General features: G+C 39.4%; 2 protein-coding genes across 4 annotated transcripts; both read left to right on the top strand.

Moving 5' to 3' along the window:
* The first annotated feature begins 42 nt into the window (after positions 1 to 42).
* On the top strand, positions 43 to 4,351 carry ndufb8 (NADH:ubiquinone oxidoreductase subunit B8). Its single transcript, XM_040039106.1, has 5 exons — positions 43 to 179; positions 421 to 547; positions 725 to 824; positions 3,370 to 3,525; positions 4,188 to 4,351. The coding sequence occupies exons 1-5, from the start codon at positions 89 to 91 to the stop codon at positions 4,278 to 4,280; spliced, it is 567 nt and encodes a 188-aa protein (XP_039895040.1). The 5' UTR covers positions 43 to 88; the 3' UTR covers positions 4,281 to 4,351.
* A 210-nt stretch (positions 4,352 to 4,561) lies between these two features.
* On the top strand, positions 4,562 to 16,984 carry sec31b (SEC31 homolog B, COPII coat complex component). Of its 3 annotated transcripts, XM_040039090.1 has the most exons (24): positions 4,565 to 4,713; positions 5,344 to 5,576; positions 6,139 to 6,334; positions 6,436 to 6,531; positions 7,197 to 7,337; positions 7,601 to 7,843; positions 8,429 to 8,590; positions 9,007 to 9,159; positions 9,253 to 9,483; positions 9,578 to 9,652; positions 9,771 to 9,863; positions 9,947 to 10,055; positions 10,143 to 10,321; positions 10,417 to 10,543; positions 10,652 to 10,797; positions 10,979 to 11,152; positions 11,262 to 11,414; positions 11,504 to 11,696; positions 11,789 to 12,175; positions 12,999 to 13,057; positions 13,419 to 13,544; positions 13,629 to 13,748; positions 13,873 to 13,944; positions 15,540 to 16,984. In XM_040039090.1, the coding sequence occupies exons 2-24, from the start codon at positions 5,374 to 5,376 to the stop codon at positions 15,717 to 15,719; spliced, it is 3,618 nt and encodes a 1,205-aa protein (XP_039895024.1). In that variant the 5' UTR covers positions 4,565 to 4,713; positions 5,344 to 5,373; the 3' UTR covers positions 15,720 to 16,984. The 3 variants fall into 3 exon arrangements, with proteins under 3 accessions (XP_039895025.1, XP_039895026.1, XP_039895024.1); XM_040039092.1 differs by lacking the exons at positions 13,629 to 13,748; positions 13,873 to 13,944; positions 15,540 to 16,984 and having other exon boundaries at positions 4,563 to 4,713; positions 11,504 to 11,698; positions 11,790 to 12,175; positions 13,419 to 13,526; XM_040039091.1 differs by lacking the exons at positions 13,419 to 13,544; positions 13,629 to 13,748; positions 13,873 to 13,944; positions 15,540 to 16,984 and having other exon boundaries at positions 4,562 to 4,713; positions 12,323 to 13,057.
* Positions 16,985 to 20,634: the final 3,650 nt, after the last annotated feature.

The following is a 20,634-nucleotide window of genomic DNA, read 5'->3' as shown; positions in this document are numbered from 1 at the left end:
AGTACGGAATTTTTCCTTCTGCCGAACCGTACTTGAAATCTTGCGCACGCGCACTTCAGAGTATGTCGAACAGCAGCAGCCAGTAAACATGGCTGGTGTTGGTTTCCGACGGTGGGCCCAGGCTCTGTCTAAGGGAAAGGGGTCTGGTATTTCAGCCCTTTTGTCGGGATGTAGAGCAGGTTAGTTGTGTCTTAGTCTGATAGTGTTGTACAATGAATTTCTCAGGAGGTGTGTATCAGGGTTTAACGTTTTTAGCCTCCTATGGACGTAACCTTGACATGCTAAGGTTGGCTTAGGCTAGCTTGGCGGCTGCTCTTCTATGAGGGTGCAGGCAGACAAAATAAAATTCTCATTTTTCCTTTTTTGAGCCTGCGAGCTTTGACTGCCGCGATTTCACGTATGCATTTATTGCTCTTTCAGCCTCCGGCTTGTCAAAGGACAGCCTGCCTGGGCCATATCCGAAGACCCCGGAGGAAAGAGCTGCAGCTGCAAAGAAGTACAACATGAGGGTTGAGGACTATGAACCATATCCCGACAATGGAGAGGGGTGAGCTTTAATTTTAACAAGTCTCATGATTGTTGTTGTAATTCTAACTGCTTTTGCCGGTACTGCTAATGTAGACGGCGAAAATGACTGTCCAGTCCATTCATTCTTATAACATTAAGTCACAAACAAACTGTAAGATTTCAAAGAAAATAATGAGCAATTACTGTGTTTTTGTAGCTTTGGTGATTATCCAAAACTGCCAGAAAGATCTCAGCAAGAGAGAGACCCCTGGTACCAATGGGACCACCCTGACCTGAGGAGAAACTGGGGAGAGCCGGTAAGATACCGACTGACATTAAAAGCTATTGTTGTCCTTTTTCTGAATAAATCATGAGTATAATGATGATGGTTCATACAGCAGTTGATTATTTGAAATGCATTGCAGTAGTAATTATGCAGTTTTACCTGAATAATTGTGTCTAGGTTGTCTGAGTGGAACCTTTTTACAGGTTTTCCTATTACGTTTTTGTTTATCAAATGGACACAAGTATGTTGCTTTAGGTATTTATGCACCAATAGTGCTTGCATGTGTAGTCAAGCCCCCAAAACACATTTCAAAACAGAAAAAACCCTGTCTTTTATTTATGATGTTGTCATTTCTGAATTGTATTGTTTTTAAAATTAAAACTATATATCCATTAAATGTAAGATTTAACAAACTTGTCCATATAGAATATTTCTTTCAGATATTTAGGCTGCAATCACACTAATATTTTCTAGTATGAGTTCAGATTTTTTTTTGTTAATACTAACATGAAATATAATTGAGTGAGGTAATAGATGTGGGTGTCTCTCTCATTATGTTTAAAAGTCTTAGTTTATGCCCACCATAGGCCTTTTTCCAGGAAGCAGGTTAAACAAACTCTAGTCTAGTCTAGTCTCTGGTGATTAACTCTGAGATTGACAGGTCTGGGTTTTCAGTTCCAGAACAGCTGATCAGACTTAGTTCATTCAACTAATTCTGAGTTTAGCACGTGTATGAGTAGACAAAGAAAGAAAGACATCATCGGTGTAGCTCTGATATCAGGATTCACCTGGGCAACAAGTAAATAAAGAGCATATCTGCTTTAATGTTCCCCAGTTCCACCATTTATGGTCTAATCTAATAGCAGCCTTCACTGATAAATGATAACTCTCTTATGCCCATAGCAGACATTTACTGATTTATAGTTTATAAGTAATGCTAGCTGTTTTACATTCAACTCAAAATATGGAGGGCAACTTTACGAGTCCATAAAGAATGTTACGTTTTATCAGTAAACGCAAACATTTTATGAGAAATATCTAAGATTTTATAGAGCTATACAGGCCTAATCCTGTATGGGTGGAATTGTGACATTAAAAAACAATAATTCCTAAAAGAAATTTAATTTGTAGTTCTAAATAAATTCTAAATGCATTTAGGACATTTTTTACTCACTTTATGTCTCGTCCACAATGTTATTTCTCTCTCCACCAACGTAGGTTACAATTACATTAGTATGACCTATTATGCAAATTAGGCAATGATGTCATTTAGTGACTTTTAGGACAGCCAATAGCAATTTTTCTTACTGAGGAGTTGGCAACACTGCGTGAGGCTCCTGACTACGGCAACCGCAATGCTCCGGCAATCCATCAAGCAGTGCGCCTTCATAGCTTACCAAAGTCGTACTAAAACATTTTTTGACAGATTTCTGTGCGCCGTGTACTACATAAAATTGGTTTGAGGTCAGTAAGCACAGCCAGAATTAATACATAAGGCACACTTTTGATTTTTGAGAAAACTAAAGGATTTTAAGTGTGCCTTATAGTGTGTAAAATACGTTATACAGAAGAAAAGAATATATCGCGATATATATCGTTACCGTACATGCTTCAAATTATACCGTGATATGGATTTTAGGCCATATCGCCCAGCCCTACTGTCCAGCCATACAAATGCACTTGGATTCAGAGTCACTTCTACCTGGATAAACCCACTTAGAGTGATTGAGAGGATTTTAAGTGGAAAATGTGTTAAGGTTCAGACTCTGAATTTCAGACAGACATTTAAAAAATATTGTTTGATATCATTTAATAACTGAACCTGTCAACACATTTCACAATGTTCATGGTTGACTGTAGCTCAGGAGGTAGAGCAGGTCATCTACTAATTAGAAGGTGGTTAGATCTCTGGCTGCTCCAGTCTGCTTGCCAGATATCCTTGGGCAAAATACTAACCTAGAAAGCAATTGAGCATAGAAAAAGCTGCTTGTGTAAATGGGTGAATGAGGCATGCTGTATAAGCACTTTGAGTGCTCAGCTAAAGAAGAAAAGCACTATATAAGAACCAGTTTGTTTACCATTTAACACAGAATGTCTGAAGCCTGCATTTTAAAAAGTCAGTCAAATGCATGTAGTCTTAAACATATTTCAATGAGGAAATGAAACCAAGTGTCATTCAGCTGATTCAAGTACAGCAGGAGGGAATGAGTCAGAGAAGAAAATCTGCCAGTGAGCAGGATAGGTTTAAAGAGTATGTTACCATGGTAATTGAATCAGAGTTTAAGTTAACTCTCTTTCAGGAACAGAAAACCTAGATTTGCACAGATCTTTGTGTTTGTTTTTTTAAAAACCCTCTGTTTTAGTGAAACCTGTTTCCTGTGATAGGGCCCAGGCTAAAATGCAACTAAAATGAGGTCAGCACCATTAACAAGGAACTGTGTTCAGTTTAGCCTGGCTGAGACCCAGCTCTCTTTGCATAATGCAGTTTTCTAAGCTGTCACAAATTGACTAAAATTATAAAATAAGCAATTTAAGATTGCGTTTGAGAGTTAATCTGTGATTGTTCTACCTCTTAGATGCACTGGGATTTTGATATGTACATCAGGAACCGTGTGGATACATCTCCCAGCCCTGTGCCATGGTCCACAATGTGCAAGCAACTGTTTGGTTTCATTGGGTTCATGCTGTTTATGTTTTATGTTGGAGAGAAATTTCCAGCATACCAACCTGTTGTAAGTACACACCTTAATGCAAGAATTCGGTTTTCTTTGTTTTTTTGTTGGTGTTTTTTTTCCCTCACTGTTACAATTTTCAGCAGCTTAAAAATGGCTGGATCATCATTCTTTCAATTTTATAGTTTAGTTTAGTCACTATAACTTACTCTTTATGGTTTCCTTCTTTTTTGTTGTTGTTCTTCTTTTTTCTAAAAAAACCTAAATGTCTCTGACATTGACATGGTGTCAGAGCCAGATACAGAGTTAGAAGGATGGACCCCTCTAAACCCCCAGAAAGCTATTTCTGTTCATCTAGACGTTCTGTTATCAGTAAGAAAAACATTGCATCACTTATCCAAGCGACTTCTTCAGTTTGATCTCAGTCTTATCTGGATGGTTGAGCATGGATCAAGGCAATACCCCTAAACTAACCCTAGTTAATAAAGATTTCTTATTAACACTAGATTCTTTTGCAGTCTAGTGGCCGATTTGATATTGTTGATACAGAGGAAGATACTAAACGTGGCAAAACACATGATCTCCATAATTATATTTAGTAAATATTTTATTTTCAGTAATTATATAACAGTGTATGTTAAAGTTAGAATCACCTTTTCTGTACAGTAACACTGTTGGTGTACAAGGTTTCATTAAAGTAATTGTCTTTTGTTTTTTTCCAGGCACCGAAGCAATATCCCTTCAATGACCTGTACTTAGAGAAAGGAGGAGATCCTGAAAAACAGCCTGAAGAAGTCAAACATTATGAATTATAATCACTAAAATGTGATTCTACTTGTGTATATATATTTCGGTCAAGAATAAAGACTTATGTTCAAAGTTAAAAGTTTGTATTTGCGTGATTTGTTATTATTTATGTCTGTAAAGAATGTTAACTTGCCTTCTTGCTGTTTTGTTAAATGTTAATTTTCGACTTTTGATAAAACAGAATAATTTTCAAATGAAATGTATTCTTAGCAATGAACATGATCTATAGGTGTAAGTCTATACACTTTCTCTGGTTCAGTATTACTGGGTTAACTTCAGGTTACTGTGAGGAATGTCCTTGTCAGCCTCCGTACCGTAGTGACAACACGGCAAAGCACTTTGGTCCGACTCCGGCTGTGGTTGAGCTGGCTAGCTTGGCTGTAAAGTAGCTCTCGAGTTTGTAGTAGATGCGGGCAGTCAAGTTCTGACAAATAAATTGACGTAAGTTTCTCTCAAGGCCATATTTATCTTTTTTGGGCTGAGTTTTAAGGCGCCCAGTGGTCCTTTTTGTTAAAATATGCTAACTGGGGTGGTGGCTGTTGGCTAGCTTGCGTGCAATAAAAATCTGGTCCGTTTGTGCACCGGAATTAAATAGCCCGGCGTTAGCTCGGGATTTAAAAATGAGTAGCAACGTGTATGAGAGGTTAATTTAGCATTAAAACAAATATAATGAGATCATTACCAGTAGAAGAGTCTGCTCTTACAAAGTTATTAACCGACAAAAGCTAACGCTACGGTTTCTGACACATGATTGCTAAATGCTAATAAAAGCTAACTACATGTTATGTTAGCTTGCCTAAAAGGGGCTTAACGATAGTTTAATTTAGAGGATAACTACATTCATTTCATTGTGATAATTAACATATAACTTTGCACAACCGTATTCGAAAGCTAGATTTATGTATAGACGATTAAGTTACTGCTGTTACAGGTAATAGCCTGAGGTACTCTGGAAAGTAAGAATATTCGAGATATAAATGCGAATTTTGTGTTATTAATAAGCCAACATTATATATTTTAGGGACTGGGATATAGTGTAATTGGTTTAGCGGAGTCTGTTCTGCTGTCCAGGATTTGGAATTTGAACACTTGTAGAGGAAGATGAGGCTGAAAGAGATCCAGAGGACTGCCCACCAGGCGTGGAGTCCTGCCGGGCACCATCCTATATATTTGGCCTTGGGAACAGCAGCACAACAGCTTGATGCTTCTTTCAACACCACAGCTGCTATAGAGATATTTGAGATGGATTTTTCTGACCCCTCACTGGACATGCAGCTCAAAGGGTCGTTGGCAACTACAAACAGGTAACGTAAAGAAGAGATAAATGATGACCACACAAGACCACACATTCATGGCAAGAGTATAAGCCACTGATTGTTTCCACACAGCCTATATCAGCAACCATGGGAAAGTTTTACCACGTTATGCCGCTTTGATATGATTATTAGCTCCCTGATTGATTCGGTTAGTTTTATCACAAGCTGCAGACAGTGACTGTCACAGAAGGGACACTTCATGTTGTGACTTGCCCGTAAATTCCTTACACTGATAAAACTGGATGTTTTCAAATGGTTGTATCAACAAGTAAATTCAGGCCTGCCAGTTAATTTGATACCACATAGATACAACTAGTGCAATCTTAAAATAAACGTTTACTTATTAATAATTAAATTAATGTTGCTCATTTGCTATCTTTTTAATTGTTCTCACATCTTGCTTTAGACTCATTCTTCCATTTTTTTTATTTTTTGAGATATTTAGTGTAGTTATTTGTTCAGAAGACAGCATGTTAAAGAAATAAAGCATATAACCTTTGTAGTATGCAGTCTATGACTGAATGCTAATAACTTGCTATGTCATTTATAGGTTGCATAGTATAGTGTGGGTAAATTTTGGAAGTGGAGCAGATGGTACTGGAGGAAGGCTGGTTGGTGGTAGTGAAAATGGAACACTGACTGTCTATGATCCAGAGGCAATAATGAACTCCAGTGGGGAGGCTGTAGTGGGACAATCTGACAAACATACAGGACCTGTCCGAGCATTAGATTTCAACCATTTTCAGGTAAATAGAAACCTGCTGGTGATTTCCTTTGTCATTCAAAGACAGTCGGTACAGACGTCCCTCTGTGTTTCAGATTGATGTTTTAATTTATTAATTTTTAGAGTAACCTCCTTGCGTCAGGAGCAAATGATTCAGAGATATACATCTGGGATCTAAACAACTTCAGCAGTCCTATGACTCCAGGAGCAAAGACACAGGTGAGTACATGATGGGATCACGTGGTTTGTCATGGTGTTGAAATCTTATTCTCTTCTAAACCAATGTGTTTATAATGAGTCAAACCACAATTCCCCAGTAAGTAGGTTTTGACTTTTTTTTCTTTTTTTTGCCTTTATAGTTTTAATATCGGTGAGAAACAATGAAATCACAAGAATATTTTATTTGTGGTTGTATAGTTATATAATACTTGCTTGCTAAGGAGTAAATTTAAGCCTTGGTGTCTATACTTCTTACCAACATTTGGGTATAACCTTGTTCTCCTCAGTATCAAGATAGCTGAATAAAACATGTCTGCACAGGCTGTCTATATTTCATGGGAGTCCTTGCTGTTAGAATAAGCCATGGTTACATGATATTTCCATAACAGAAACAAACAGTGTTTGCATGGCATTTGCATTCCTGGGTGTAATGATTGTGAAGTTCTGGCTAATACTGATGTTTTTCACATAGCACTTTTACCACTGGAAGCATTCCAAGTCTATGGCAATCAACATGACTAGTGTCACCCAGTACTTATTTTTTGCTCATATGTCAAACCGTCCCTATATGCATATAATTATGAGGGATCTGTTGTAGTAAGACTCACAGGTAGACTTGTTTTTGTTTTAGACTAACAACTTTTGTTTTTTCTTTTCTTTTTCAGCCTGCTGAAGATATCAGTGTAGTCTCATGGAACCGGCAGGTTCAGCACATCCTGGCCTCTGCTAACCCCAGCGGGAAAGCAGTCGTCTGGGACCTGAGAAAGAACGAGCCAATCATCAAGATCAGTGATCATAGCAACAGGGTTGGTGGCTTAAATAAAGTCCAGAGTTCCTTCTGTAAAAGTAATGAAATCATGTGAACAAGTCAAAAAGGCTCATCTATCATTTTAAAGCAACACGTGTTGTCTGAGACAAGACTATTTGTAGAATGCAAAATCCTACTTTTATCCTGTTTTGCTCTGGATGCTCAGTAATTTGACTCATTTGCTAGGCAAAAATGCAGATTTTAATGTTGCATCCTGTAGAAATGAACTCTCATATTTTTAACTCTTTTATGTGATTTCAGATGCACTGTTCAGGAATGCTCTGGCACCCTGATGTGGCCACTCAGTTGGTCTTGGCCTCTGAAGATGACCGACTGCCAGTGATCCAGATGTGGGACCTCCGCTTTGCCACATCACCTCTTAAAGTACTGGAGAACCATACAAGGGGAATTTTGTCTATATCCTGGAGCCAGGCTGACTCTGAGCTCCTGCTTAGTAGTGCTAAAGACAATCGGATCCTTTGCTGGAATCCAAACACAGGAGAGGTACACGATCTTAATTACTGCTCATGTATCAGGGATTCTGCAAGCGTTTGGCAAGCCTCTAAGCTACTGAGCTATTCCACCTCATTAGGTTAATGTTTCTCTTAGAGGTTTTACACATATAAACCAGCTGTTAAAGACTATAGTTTTCAAAGTTTAAAAAAAAAACCCAGGCAAATATTATGACGTAATATCATTTTGCCTTTTAAGCTGGCATCTCCTCCTTATGGGATAAACTACACTTGATCCTTAGTTGGTAGGCTAAATGACTGCTGTGTGTGAAAAGGTTAACCTTCATTTCATGCTTTACCCTGATATAGCCTTGAAGCAGGAATGAAGCTCCCTAGAGTCTGTCTTTCCTTTCTCACTGACTGCAGAGCTGCAGCAATGCAGCACCACTGTTGCATCTGTGACACATAATTAGCTAAGTACCTAATATACAACTCCCCAACCTACCTCACCCTCAAGCTAGTTGGAGCTGCTCTGGTAACTTTGTGGCAAGAATCCTGTGTATTATGAGTGAATAAGCCCTCATTGTTGTTACCTATATTTGTTCCTCCAATCATGAAAGCTGTGTCTTCTATTCAGGTAATCTATGAGCTCCCAACAACTAACCAGTGGTGCTTTGATGTGGAGTGGTGCCCCAGGAATCCAGCGCTGCTTTCAACGGCATCATTTGATGGGAGAATCACTGTTTACTCTGTGATGGGAGGGAGCTTGAAGGCTCAGCAGCAGAGCACAGCTGAAAGAGTAATGTTTGCTCTGTCTTTAAAAGATTTTGAATTTAACTGTGTTTGTATTTACGGTTTTATTTGTTTAAACCGTGTCTGACCTCCATTGTTTGTCCACAAGATGGTGCCCATGTAAAGCACTTAATATTGACTTATAAACACGTTGTACATTAAGTCTGAAAGATGGCTGTATCATAGTTGAAAGCTATCACATGAAGCAGGGTCACAGCTAATTATATTTATTCATTAAAATGGTTGATTGATCATCAGCTGTTAAAAATTGCTACAAATATTAATCAGTTTCACAACAGAAATATTGACATGTTTAAATGTCTTGTTTGTCTGCTTGGTCTATGAACTATTTATCAAAATAGCTGCAGTCAGTTAATTCTTTCAGCATATTTGTTTCAACATTTTTTATGTTTTATTTAACAGATATCATCCTCATTTGACACAATGGATCCCTTTGGTACGGGGCAGGTGCTGCCTCCTTTGCAAGTTCCTCAGCCTCAAGTGCAGGACACCATAGTTCCTCCTCTCAAGAAGCCACCCAAGTGGGTGCGCAGGCCAGTGGGAGCTTCCTTTGCTGTAAGTGCAGCATTTAATGTTTTTGTAGCAATTTTCTTCCATTAAAAACAACAGAACAATTATCTTTATATATGATCTGTTTTTGTTTCTTAGTTTGGTGGAAAGCTGATCACATTTGAGAATCCCAAGCTGCCTCCAGTCCAGAGCCCCCAACCCGTCCCTAGACAAGTGTTTGTGAGCCAAGTTACCACAGAGACAGAGTTCCTACAGCGCTCTAGGGAGCTGCAGACAGCGCTGCAGTCAGGTTCCTTCAACAGTTACTGCCAGGCTAAGATTCAGAGCTCCAAGTCAGATGCTGAGCAGGACATATGGAAGTTCCTTCTGGTTCGCCATCCAGCTACTAAAACCTAATGTTAAATCTGTCAGTCAGTTTTGGGTGTTATTATCCTGTATGCTGATTCACTCTTTTAATTTACAGGTTAATTTTGAGGATGAAGCCCGTATTAAATTCCTTAAACTTTTGGGGTTTAGCAAGGATGAATTGGAAAGAAAGGTATCATGGCTCTTACTTGACTGTAGCTAGTCACTGATATTTAACATTAACTTTAAAATTTCTGTGAATGCACTGGTTCTCTAAATCATATCACATACTTCCTGTTGTGCTTATTCAGATTTCAAAATGTCTGGGGAAGAATTTCCAACCCAATGGACATGGAGTGGATGCCAAAGATCTGGCAGAAAAGATGCAGCGACTCTCCACTGAGGTCAGCACTTCTGCAAATGTACGGTATCTATTTTCAAGCTGTGTGTCTCCTGTTCCATTTAAAACACTCTTTGTTATTTTCAGAGGTCTGATGAAGCAGCTGAAGCTAGAACTTCAGGTTCTGTGTCACCAGCAGATTTTTTCAGCCAGACCCCAAAGGAAAACTCTAACTTTCAGATCCCAGTGTCATGTGGTAAAATTTCTCCTCTGAAAATCTACTGTTATCTGATATTTACTTGTGATTTTATGATTGCATTGATTATCTCCTTCTGTTTTTAAGACACCGATGGTTTGATAAGTCAGGCGCTGTTGGTTGGTAACTTTGAGGGAGCTGTGGATCTTTGTCTGAATGATGGTCGCTACGCTGAAGCAATCCTGCTTTCTATAAGCGGAGGAGAAGAACTGCTGAAGAAAACTCAACAGAAATACCTAAGCAAACAAAAGAATAGCATCTCAATGGTAAGATTATGATTAATAGTGGTCCAGCTCATACAACCACAATGAAATGAATGTTTTTCCTGAATGTATACCTAACGTGTTTGTTCCAACTGCAGCTTATATCATCAGTGGTGACCCAAAACTGGAAAGACATAGTCCAAAGCTGTGAGCTGGACAACTGGAAGGAAGCTCTCGCTGCTCTCCTGACCTATGCTCACCCTGAAGACTTTGCTCGCCTGTGCGGTGAGTATCCACCTTATTCATACCAAATCTATCTGTGCTCATGGTATCTGTTCTAATTTCAGTCTTCCCTCTATTCAAAAAAAATTTAATTTTCTTTCATCATGGTAGATACACTGGGAAGCCGGTTGGAGTGTGAGGGTACAGAGAAGCGTTGCCTGCAGGCATGTCTGTGTTACATCTGCTCTGGAAACATTGAGAAGCTAGTGGAATGCTGGGCCTTGCATAGAGACTGCTCTTCTCCTCTTGGTCTAGAGGTATAATCTTAATATTTGTTCTAATCTGCCTCTAGCAATGATGAACAAACTCTTCTGCTTATTTGAGCAAAGTTTTAATGAGTTGCTGTGCACTTACTGAGATGATTCGGGGGTGAAAAATAGTTACAGTTACCTGCCAGCGAAGAATCTATTCGTCTAAAGGCATTTATTTGTGTTTCAGGATTTGGTTGAGAAAGTCATGATGCTGCGAAAGTCCATTGAACGTCTCCGTAACTGTGAGGTGGCGGTCCAAAGCCCAGTCCTGGCTGAGAAGCTAACCTGTTATGCTGGCATACTGGCTGCAGAGGGTAGCTTGACCACTGCCCTGAGCTACCTGCCTGAGAACTCAGACCAAGTAAAATAGCTATAAATGATTTAATTATTAATGGCACAATTCATTTTTCTTTGCTTTGTTTGATTTGTAATAACTGCATCTGCATGTTTGTCCAATTTTGTCTTGTCAGGCTGGGATCGTGATGCTAAGAAACAGGCTGTTTCACGCTCAGGGAGAGGCTCCTGTCCAACAGCAACCTCCAAACACCTTCAACAGAGTCAGTGTGTCCACTGCAAAGCCCACTCCTGCTGCTCCAACTCCTGCATCAAAAGCACAGTTTACGGTATCAGTTTGTTAGCAATACAATGAATAATAAATATATTTTCCAAAATGAATTTGTATTTAATTTGTATTCATTTGTATTTTATTTAGAGTCATTACCAGCCCTCTCCTGCTGCTCAGATGACTGCACAACAGCAGCCTCCTTTGCCATCGGTTTTTACCCCTCAAGCTGCTCCAACCAACCCTGGGCCTGGTCTACCACCTTCTTCTCATGTACTGCCACCCAGTACGACCCGCCCTGCCCTGAGACCCTCCTACCCCCAACATCCTGCTGTGGCTCCAGGTTTGACCATTTGTAGAATATTTGAATTTATTTGTATTTTTTGCCCTTTTTTGTTTCTTGATATTATGGCAATCATTTGTGGCTTTTCCCAGGTTTTTTTCCTCACCAGCCATTCCAGCCTCAGTCACCGTCCACTGCTGGACCTCCAGCGTTTCCACCTCCAGGTCCTTCTATGCCAGCTGCTACTTTATCAGGGCCTCAACTGCCACCTTCATCGTCAGCTGCTGGAGGCCTACCCCCCATGCCCAGCCCCGGGGTGCCACCAATAAGCTTCATGCCACCTACCTCCTCAGGCTTTGCACCAGCTGGCTCCCAGCCTGGAGCCCCGGTTCCAGTGTACCCAGGAAGCCTTCACAACCAGGGTACTGCACCTCCGTCTGTTCCCTATGCTCTTCCCGGATCTGGATATCCACAGGGTGGACCTGGAGCTCCTGCTGCAAAGCCCTTCCCAGCTCCAGTGGTGGCTCCTCCTCCTACTGGTATGAGATCACAGCTACATTGTTTCCTGACACCGTTCCACATTTTTTTAGTCATGAATTTAAAGAAAGAAATTACAGAGGTCAGCAGGAATGTATTGCTCGTGGTGATTTACATCTGTTCCGCTGTCACTCCTTTTTGACTTGCAGGATACTTTCCCTGGCTGAATTCCCAGTGTGACAACCAAGGTGACAGGGTTAGGGCTGGATATGGAATAAGGGAGGATCAAACAATCCATTCAAGAACCAGAAAAAAAATATCTGTGCAAAACAATATAGTATCCCTAAATTAACCTCAAAGTTAATATGCGTTGGTTTGCAATCCATGCAGATCTTCTCCATTTGTCTGGTTTCTTGATGATTGTTTGTGTTACCCTATATTGAAGGGAAATGTAAAGACTTACCTGGTGTATTTTTTATATGTGAGCTCTAAATGAATTTTCCAGACTCAGACAAGACTGTAGATGATTCTGTGTCAGGCAATTAAAGATGACGCGCATATATATACATTGCTATTTGAAATGAAAGCATAAGTAGGACATTTTTAAACACTTGCAGCTGCTACATAATTAACCTGAAATAGACTCAGTATGATATTCATAGAATTTTTCTTTCTGTTTTTTTGCCTTTGAGTGAATAATGCTGCCTGAAAATTTGCTTGTTTGTTTCTGCATAAACTGCCAAATCTGTATGGCTTGACTTGCAGTGTTTTTACCACCTGGGCCCAAAAAGATTGTCTCTTGTAGACAATCCTTGGTTGCTTGAGTGTATCTAAACAACGAATGTTAGTAGTTCCTTAATAATTGTCATTATTCTTCTGATTCAGGACCTCAAGAAGGCTGGAATGACCCACCTACAGTGCGAGGTGGACCCAGGAAGAAGAAGGTAAGCCTGCATTTCTTACTGTCAAAATACTGTTCTGCTGTATGCTTGCAAATGTAGTAAAAGCAGCTATATTGTTGTGCGGCACCACGTTCCTTTGAGGAGAGCATTGTTATTCTCTCGAGAGCTCACTAAACTAAACTAGCAGACTCTCTTAGTTTAGTTCACCCTTATTGAAAACTCAAGCACATTCACATTAAGCACTTCTTCTTTCTTGCAGGCAAGAAAGGCAGATGAATTTATGTTACACCAACAGTTTAGCAAAAATGTAACAAATGTGTCATTTATTGATATACCAAAACTAAACTGCTTGGTTCATTGTTTTTTTCCTCACTCATTATGATATACTTTGTTGTATATTCAGGTTCCTGATAACTATACTCCACCAGCCCCCATCACAGCACCTGTGATGAGATTCCCAGTGGAGGCTGCTCAGCCCCATGACAACACCCAGGTACCCCCTGGAGCCCCTCAAGAGCCCAGCGTACAGGTTGGTGTCGAACGAGGGGGCTGTTTTGTGAATTCTCAACAGTAACACCTTGTCACCTTATGTTTCTGTGCTTGTGTTATTCAGCTCCTCCAGCAGCTGCCATCAGAGAAGGTGCAGCAGAAAGAAATCCCTCCTGAGCACATGGTTCTCAAGTCCACCTTTGACAGCCTTGTGCAGCGCTGCCAGCTAGCTGCAGGAGACCCAGTAAGTTCCACAGTCTGTAGCCGCATCTAGGTTTCACAGTTTTTCTGGTGCAAATGTTTTTGTTGATTGAAACAAAATTATTTTGTTATTGGATACAAAGTGACAAGAAGTGTTTCTCTTTCAGCAAACTAAAAGAAAACTTGATGATGCTGCCAAGCGCCTGGGGCACCTGTATGATAAGCTGAGAGAGCAGTCGGTAAGGATCAGAAGTGATCAGATTCAGAAATTATTTTAAAAAAATTGACAGAAAAACTTGACTTTAAAAAGCTGCTTTTAAATGATACAGTGCAGTTAGAAATGCATTGTGTACTTAAACAGAATTTGAGGTAAAAGTTGATAAATCTCAATATCACTTTGTCTTTCTTGATATTCCCTTTTTGTCTGCTTAAAATTTTGTTGTGAGGGTAAAACCACTGAGTTTCTTCTCACTATGTAGCAATGACTTAAAAAGATCAAATGCTGTTTACATTAACCTGCCAAAACCACAAAAACAAAAAGCAGGTGTGTTTCTATGGGTGACATGTTTGCACCATTTCCGTTTTGACCACCACAAATAAAATTCAGCTGACTCTTGTTGCATTAATAGATATCACACTCTCAACCTCAGAAAAAAGGACATAAAACCTGCATGATGAGCTAAGCCTTGTCAAGGGCCACCACTGTCATAGCAATGCTTTGTTTATAATTCTAAGTCAGCGCTGTACAGTGGAGGTGCACTGCATTACCTGAAATAAAAAAGTGCTTTTGTCAATTTAAGAATAAATGTTTATGGATATATACAATAAAATATTAGGTCTTTAAAAGGTTTGAGTTAAATGAACATGCCACACACTTAAGGTCACCTATTTAAAGACCAAAGAAAATGTTTAAACCATTGTGTACTCACTACACTGACAATATGAAACGTACCAGGATCTGTTTAATCCATCTCAGCAGGTAATTGTGTACGCTAACCTGCCAAGTGCTTAACGTTACCTTGAATTTTTAAAGTACAATTTTTTTTTACAACAGATCTAAAAGCTAGAGTGCATGTCAGACATCAGGATGAAGTTGTAAACCTGATATTTTTACTTGTTATGACTTAAAAAAAAAGGACCCAGGACATGCTCTACTTGAATCCAATGGCAACTAAGGGCTCAGCCAGTAAAAAAGCATAGTCTTTGTGAAGATAGCTGAGAAAATGATCCGTCTTAGTCCATTATATGTATTTGTAACTAAGCAAGCGTCAATTTGAGTTTACTGATGTAATTGTTGCTATCAGTGGGCACTCGAGAGGCTCTAGGTAGAATGCAATACAAAGAAATAAAGTAGTAAAACAAGACAAACTATGCATTTACAGTGTCCAGTAAATGGGGATAAAACCAGAATTAAGTATGCAGTACAAGCTAAACATTTTCCATGAGCACACCAGTAAACAGATTCGGGGGATCTACAGGGATAACTGTTTACAACACAATTGCTATTAATAGTTATTAACATGAAAAAGGATCATAGATGAATGTTAATGTTCCTTCACTTAAATCATATTTATTCAACATCATCGCACTCTGCATTTTTCTTCAGTCATCCACCTGCAGACACCTAATGCCCCCACCAGGGGGGGGTCACTTCACAGTTTAAGAACTACTGTGTTTACCATGCTGAAGAAGTGGGAGAAAAAAGAAAATACAGAACTTGGGATTTGCCGTTTTTTGTGACTTAAATTGCAACAGTAAATTTGATTTTTCACAATTTTCTCACATAGTACAGTAAAAACTGTAAACATAATATAATTTCCCTACTGCCTCTCAGCTCTCTCACAACATCCTGAGCGGACTCCATGAGATCAGTCGCTGTGTGGCCAGCCAGAACTACCAGCGGGGTTTGGAGGTCCACACTCAGGTGGTCAGCAGCAGCAACTTCAGCGAGATCTCCGCCTTCATGCCGATCCTCAAAGTAGTCATGACTATTGCCAACAAGCTGGGCGTGTAACCTCCAGGTTCACCACCAACCAGACTTCAGTGTTACCATATTGTTGTATATGTATTTATTTCTTTTTGGCCTGATGACTTGCGCCAATAATGAGAATAATGGCTGATAATATTACAGGTCGTGTTCTTCATCACTCCGTACAGTTTCCTTGCCAGAAGACTTGCCTGATTTGGGCAGTGAGGTTGGTTTTTGTAGAGAGTTGTCGATGTTGCTGTGATAATTTTACAAAACAAGAAAGAGGAAAAAAAAGTTGAATGTATTCCAAAATTTGTGATTCTGTGTACATTCAAGAGTTGATGTAATATACGAAGCAAGTGGTGCAAAGTCTGAATTGAGGTAGTTTACAAAGTGGTGCATTTTCATATTCCATATTACACTGCACACCAGTGCATATATATAAGTCCAGTTCAGCATTAGAAACAAACATCTTTGACTAGGAACTCTCATCTCCAAAGGTCAGACTAAAAATCATGAAAATAAAATCTGGGTTGCACTTACTATCCACCCTGTCGGTGTTCTTTGTGTGAGGGAGGAACAGGCTGACACGCTTTACTCGGTGTGTATAATTTTACAACAACAACAAGCATCAACATGTTTAAACACTGTAACATAGATCTTACTGTTCTCTACATTTGCTGTAATAGATTGTTTCCAGTTCATTGTGCCATGTGTGTATTTGGGCCAAAGTACTGCAGAAGAATGTCATAGAGTGATTGTAAAGTTTTGCTGTTTTATTTCCTCTTCCACACTTTATTAGCACTGGTACAATATTTCCTGATAGCTTGTGTGAACGACTGAAGTTTTTTTGTTTTGTTTTTTTTCTCAGTCTTGCTTCAGTATGCATGTTAAGTACTTCCCCTATTGCTCACGGGGCAGCTTGTAAAACAAAAGTACACAATTTTATGTTAAACTGAACATGAACTAACATCCCCTCTGTGTTAGCCACTCCTTCTGTTAAAGATACACTATTCCTCTTTATCCAGGCCACATCTTATCCTTTCATAACCTAAAGTTCCCATTTTTAAATCATACAAGTTTTAGATTAGATCATAATAATGATATGACTTAAAGGATTTGACAAAACAAAGATCTTAAGAGTTTTGTAGCTGAACATGAAACTTTATAGTTTGGTGTGTTGTGGCAGCAGAAGGCAGTGAAGTGCCTCAGTGTGCCCATTGTGGTTGCACAGATATTTATACAATCCATCTTGCTTACTTTATTCATTTCGGTATCCTTTTTTCAAATAAAATTTCACTTAAAAGGTTGCACGTTTCTAAACATTAACTGTCTCCTTGTTCATATTCAATACAATTTTTTTGTCCTTTTTCTAGTGATCCCTGTAAGGGAGGTCATTTGCCTGTTGCACCAACCCTCTGCATGACTTCCTTCACTACATCCAAGAACTTGTGTGGTCTTCTTTTTCCCTTATTGTCTGCCAGCTCCTGCTTCAACATCCTTTATCCAGTATATCCACTATCCCTCTTTGTCTCCAAACTCTTAAACCGGAGCTGTCTCTCCTCATCACCCCCAGTGAACATCTTTAACATCTTCAGCTCTGCCTCCTGTCTCCAAATCATTCTCCATAGCTCGTCATTCTACTATCTTGTAAAGCTTTCCTTTCACTCCTGCTGCTGTCCTTCTACTACAAATTACCTTTAATACTCATCTCCACCCAGTCCACCTTGTCTGCATTCTCTTGCACACACTTCATTGCTTTGGAGGGTTGATGCTAAGTATATAAACCTCTCTTCCATACTGTCACTAGAGATCACAATGTCACTGGTACCGACGTCTAATAAGGCAATGACATTGTGGTTTAGCAAAACAGTTGAACTCTGATCTCTTTAATCGGTGATCTCCTCACTCCATCTATCTTATTCAAAGTATCCACAGTCACAGGCCGGCTGAAACCTATCCCAGTTGTCATTGGACAAAAAGCAGGGTTCACCTTGGACAGGTCACCAATCCATTGCAGGGCTAACACTTACAGGGACAGACAGCTACTCACGCTCACATTCACAACTACAGCCAATTTAAAATCAATTAACCTCACCTCATGAATGTCTTTGCACAATAGTAGGATGCCAGAGTACCCAGACTGAGCCCACAGAGAAAGAGAATATGCAAACCCCACACGGAAACCAGAGACGGGATTCAAACCAAAAGACTTCTTAGTGTGAGGGAGTAGTGCTGCCAATACAGTGTCTGAGTCCTTTACCCGTGCAATAAAAAAAACATTTTTTTTTATTAAAAAAGAAATAAAAAGGTGCTCCACAGCTTCTTGTATTGCTTCATGTAATAAGTCATGTTGTGTATTGTGTATACATGACTTTTAAAGTTGAAACCTGGTTCTTCCTCTGATGCTCACTGTTAAATTGAAAACAACCATCAAAATGTGTTGTCATACCAACATTTACACAAAAACTAAACAGTTCAAAGTGTTATTCACTATTTCAATATATATTATCCCACTTTAGAAGAGAACAATGAGAGAAAATATTTAAAAGTTTGCTGCTTTTACATCTTAGAAGCAGTTGTTTTCACAGTGTGCTATTGTTATCTTGGTTATCTAAGCAATTTTCACTATGAACAGCAGAGGGCTCTGTGTAGCGTAGTCAAGCTGCTCTACTGAAGATAAATATGGGTGTTTATCATGGTGCTTCCCGCATCAGTGCCCTCAGGTAAACTATTTTAGATGTTGATCCGTTTTCCTGTTTGCAACAAAGCACGTGAATGCATCAAAGTCTGCACTTAACGATTTGGGGTTTTTTTTCCCCCTGTTTGTTTGTTATCTGACCCGATTTGCACACTTAGAGGAGCGTTACACAACTCATTAAAATTCACTGCAATCCGCGAGTGTTCAGTGTCAGTAAGTTTGCAAGTTGGCACAGGTGTTTCACCCGCCCTTCCCCTATGGGGCCACAGGGATCAGAAGTCAGGATCTCGCCCTCTGATTGGTCGCTCTCAGTCAGATGCTGCGGGACGTGCGTGGTGTGAATGTTTTTGGGAATTTGTACTGGAGTAACCTCGGTCATGTCAGGATAGTGTGACAGTAATATCGTGCAATTTAAACCACCCCACATCACACCACAGAAGCGTGCTGAGTCATGACGTGCTGAGCCTTCACTGGTAACTTAGGTTCAGATTTTAGTAGAGCTGCAATGGGCTGACTCGAATGGATGCAGTCATGCAGGACGATGACATGGATTCATAGTTAATAAAATGATGATGCCTCCAGACGCCACTCAACTGGGATTTCGAAGTTATACTACTTTAGTCCTCTCCCAGTCCCATTTAAAAATATATTCTCTGCATACTGTTAAGAAGAAAAAACACATAATCCCTATCTGCAAACACAAACTAGTTCAAACCCTGTCTACCAACAATTATAATTCTGTCATTGTGCTTTTCAGAGGAAAAATATGCTTTTATTTTACTCTGTTTTTCTTAACTATTGTTATGTTACAGAGACACATTAATAGAAAATATAATCAGACAGTATTAAGTATATGGCACAACAATGTTCAGTATTTCCAGTGTCTGTGACAATGCATTGTCTCTCTTTTTATATGTAAGAGGTAAATGCACTTGCACTTTCATTATATCATCTGAATTAAATAGCTATTTGTTATTTTAAACACACACACATACATATAAATATATATATAGTGTTTGTTAATTTGTCGCTGTGACCATTCTTTTGATTTAGCTTTTAGTTTTTGTTCCTAGTCTGTTAGTTTTCAGTCAGTCCCGTCTAATTCCTTGTGTTTTGTTTTGCTTCCCTTTAGTTTGAAGCTACTGTCTGTATTTGTATTTATTCCTGTCTTATTTTGGTAGTTACTCGTCTCTAGTGACTTGTGTTTAGTTTGGCTTCCCTACTGCCTCATTTGTCTTCAATTACTATCACTCGCATCCACTTCTGCTAATTACCCTCATGTGTATGAAAATATAAGCGTTGTCTTCCCATCAGTGTTTGCCTTTGTGTCTGCTAACCTCCCTTGTGTGTTTCTGGTTGTGTGCACTTGTGTGTCATTGGATTTCACCACTTTATTTATGAACTTTGCTTTAGACTTTTTGTACAATAGCCAGAATAAACAGATTGCTTTTTATTCACCCAGTCTGCCTCCTGTCTGTCCACGCTGTGATGATAAGAAAAAATTACAGGCAAAGTTGGAAATGCAGGTCTTTTACTCTTTTACTCCCTTTGGCCGGTCCATCTGAGGATCGAAATGAGCAGAGGCTGGTTGTGGAAGATGGTGGAAAAAACAAAATAATCAAATAAAGACTGTAAAACTTCAACATTTTATTAGACTTTTTCCATAATGTCATGTGGCATTAATACACAAACAACATAATGACACTTAAGAGGTTCCAACCCTTCACTTACAGAGCAAATAAAGAACAAAGACAAAAAAAAAAATGCATAAAATTGCATGATTAGATTTCGGAATCACTCTTTTGAGACACATACTCCTTAACCTCGTACAGTCTGACATGTTAAACTGATCTCTTGTGACCACACTGGTCCTACATTCCTCTCTGGACTGTGGAAATCAGGCAGAGGTTATATTTGACTTGACCACTTATGCCAGCAGCACACTGGATGAGTTCTTTGCCACAGAAGCCCAAAGGCAACCAGGAACATGCCATTCCCCAAACCATTCCAGCTGGCTTCTTCACAGACACTCGCACTTGGTTAGGGTTATGGAGTAAGATATCACTGGAGACAATTTAACACTGCGATGTCAAAAACCTTCATTTCGACATATATTAAACTCAAAATGAAGTTGATGTACAGATGTGGCCAGAAGGGTCAATACACTCATAATGGGCATGAATGTCCTTGTATTTGAGCTTTTAAATGTTTATTTGAACAGTTAATTTTCTAAGGTGTAGTGGTTGTATAGCATATGTC

Source organism: Simochromis diagramma, unplaced genomic scaffold (assembly GCF_900408965.1).
Source record: "Simochromis diagramma unplaced genomic scaffold, fSimDia1.1 OVJJ01000402.1, whole genome shotgun sequence".
Taxonomy (NCBI): Eukaryota; Metazoa; Chordata; class Actinopteri; order Cichliformes; family Cichlidae; genus Simochromis; species Simochromis diagramma.
The sequence above is the reverse complement of the archived record's forward strand: the minus strand, read 5'-3'. Positions and strand labels throughout refer to the sequence as shown.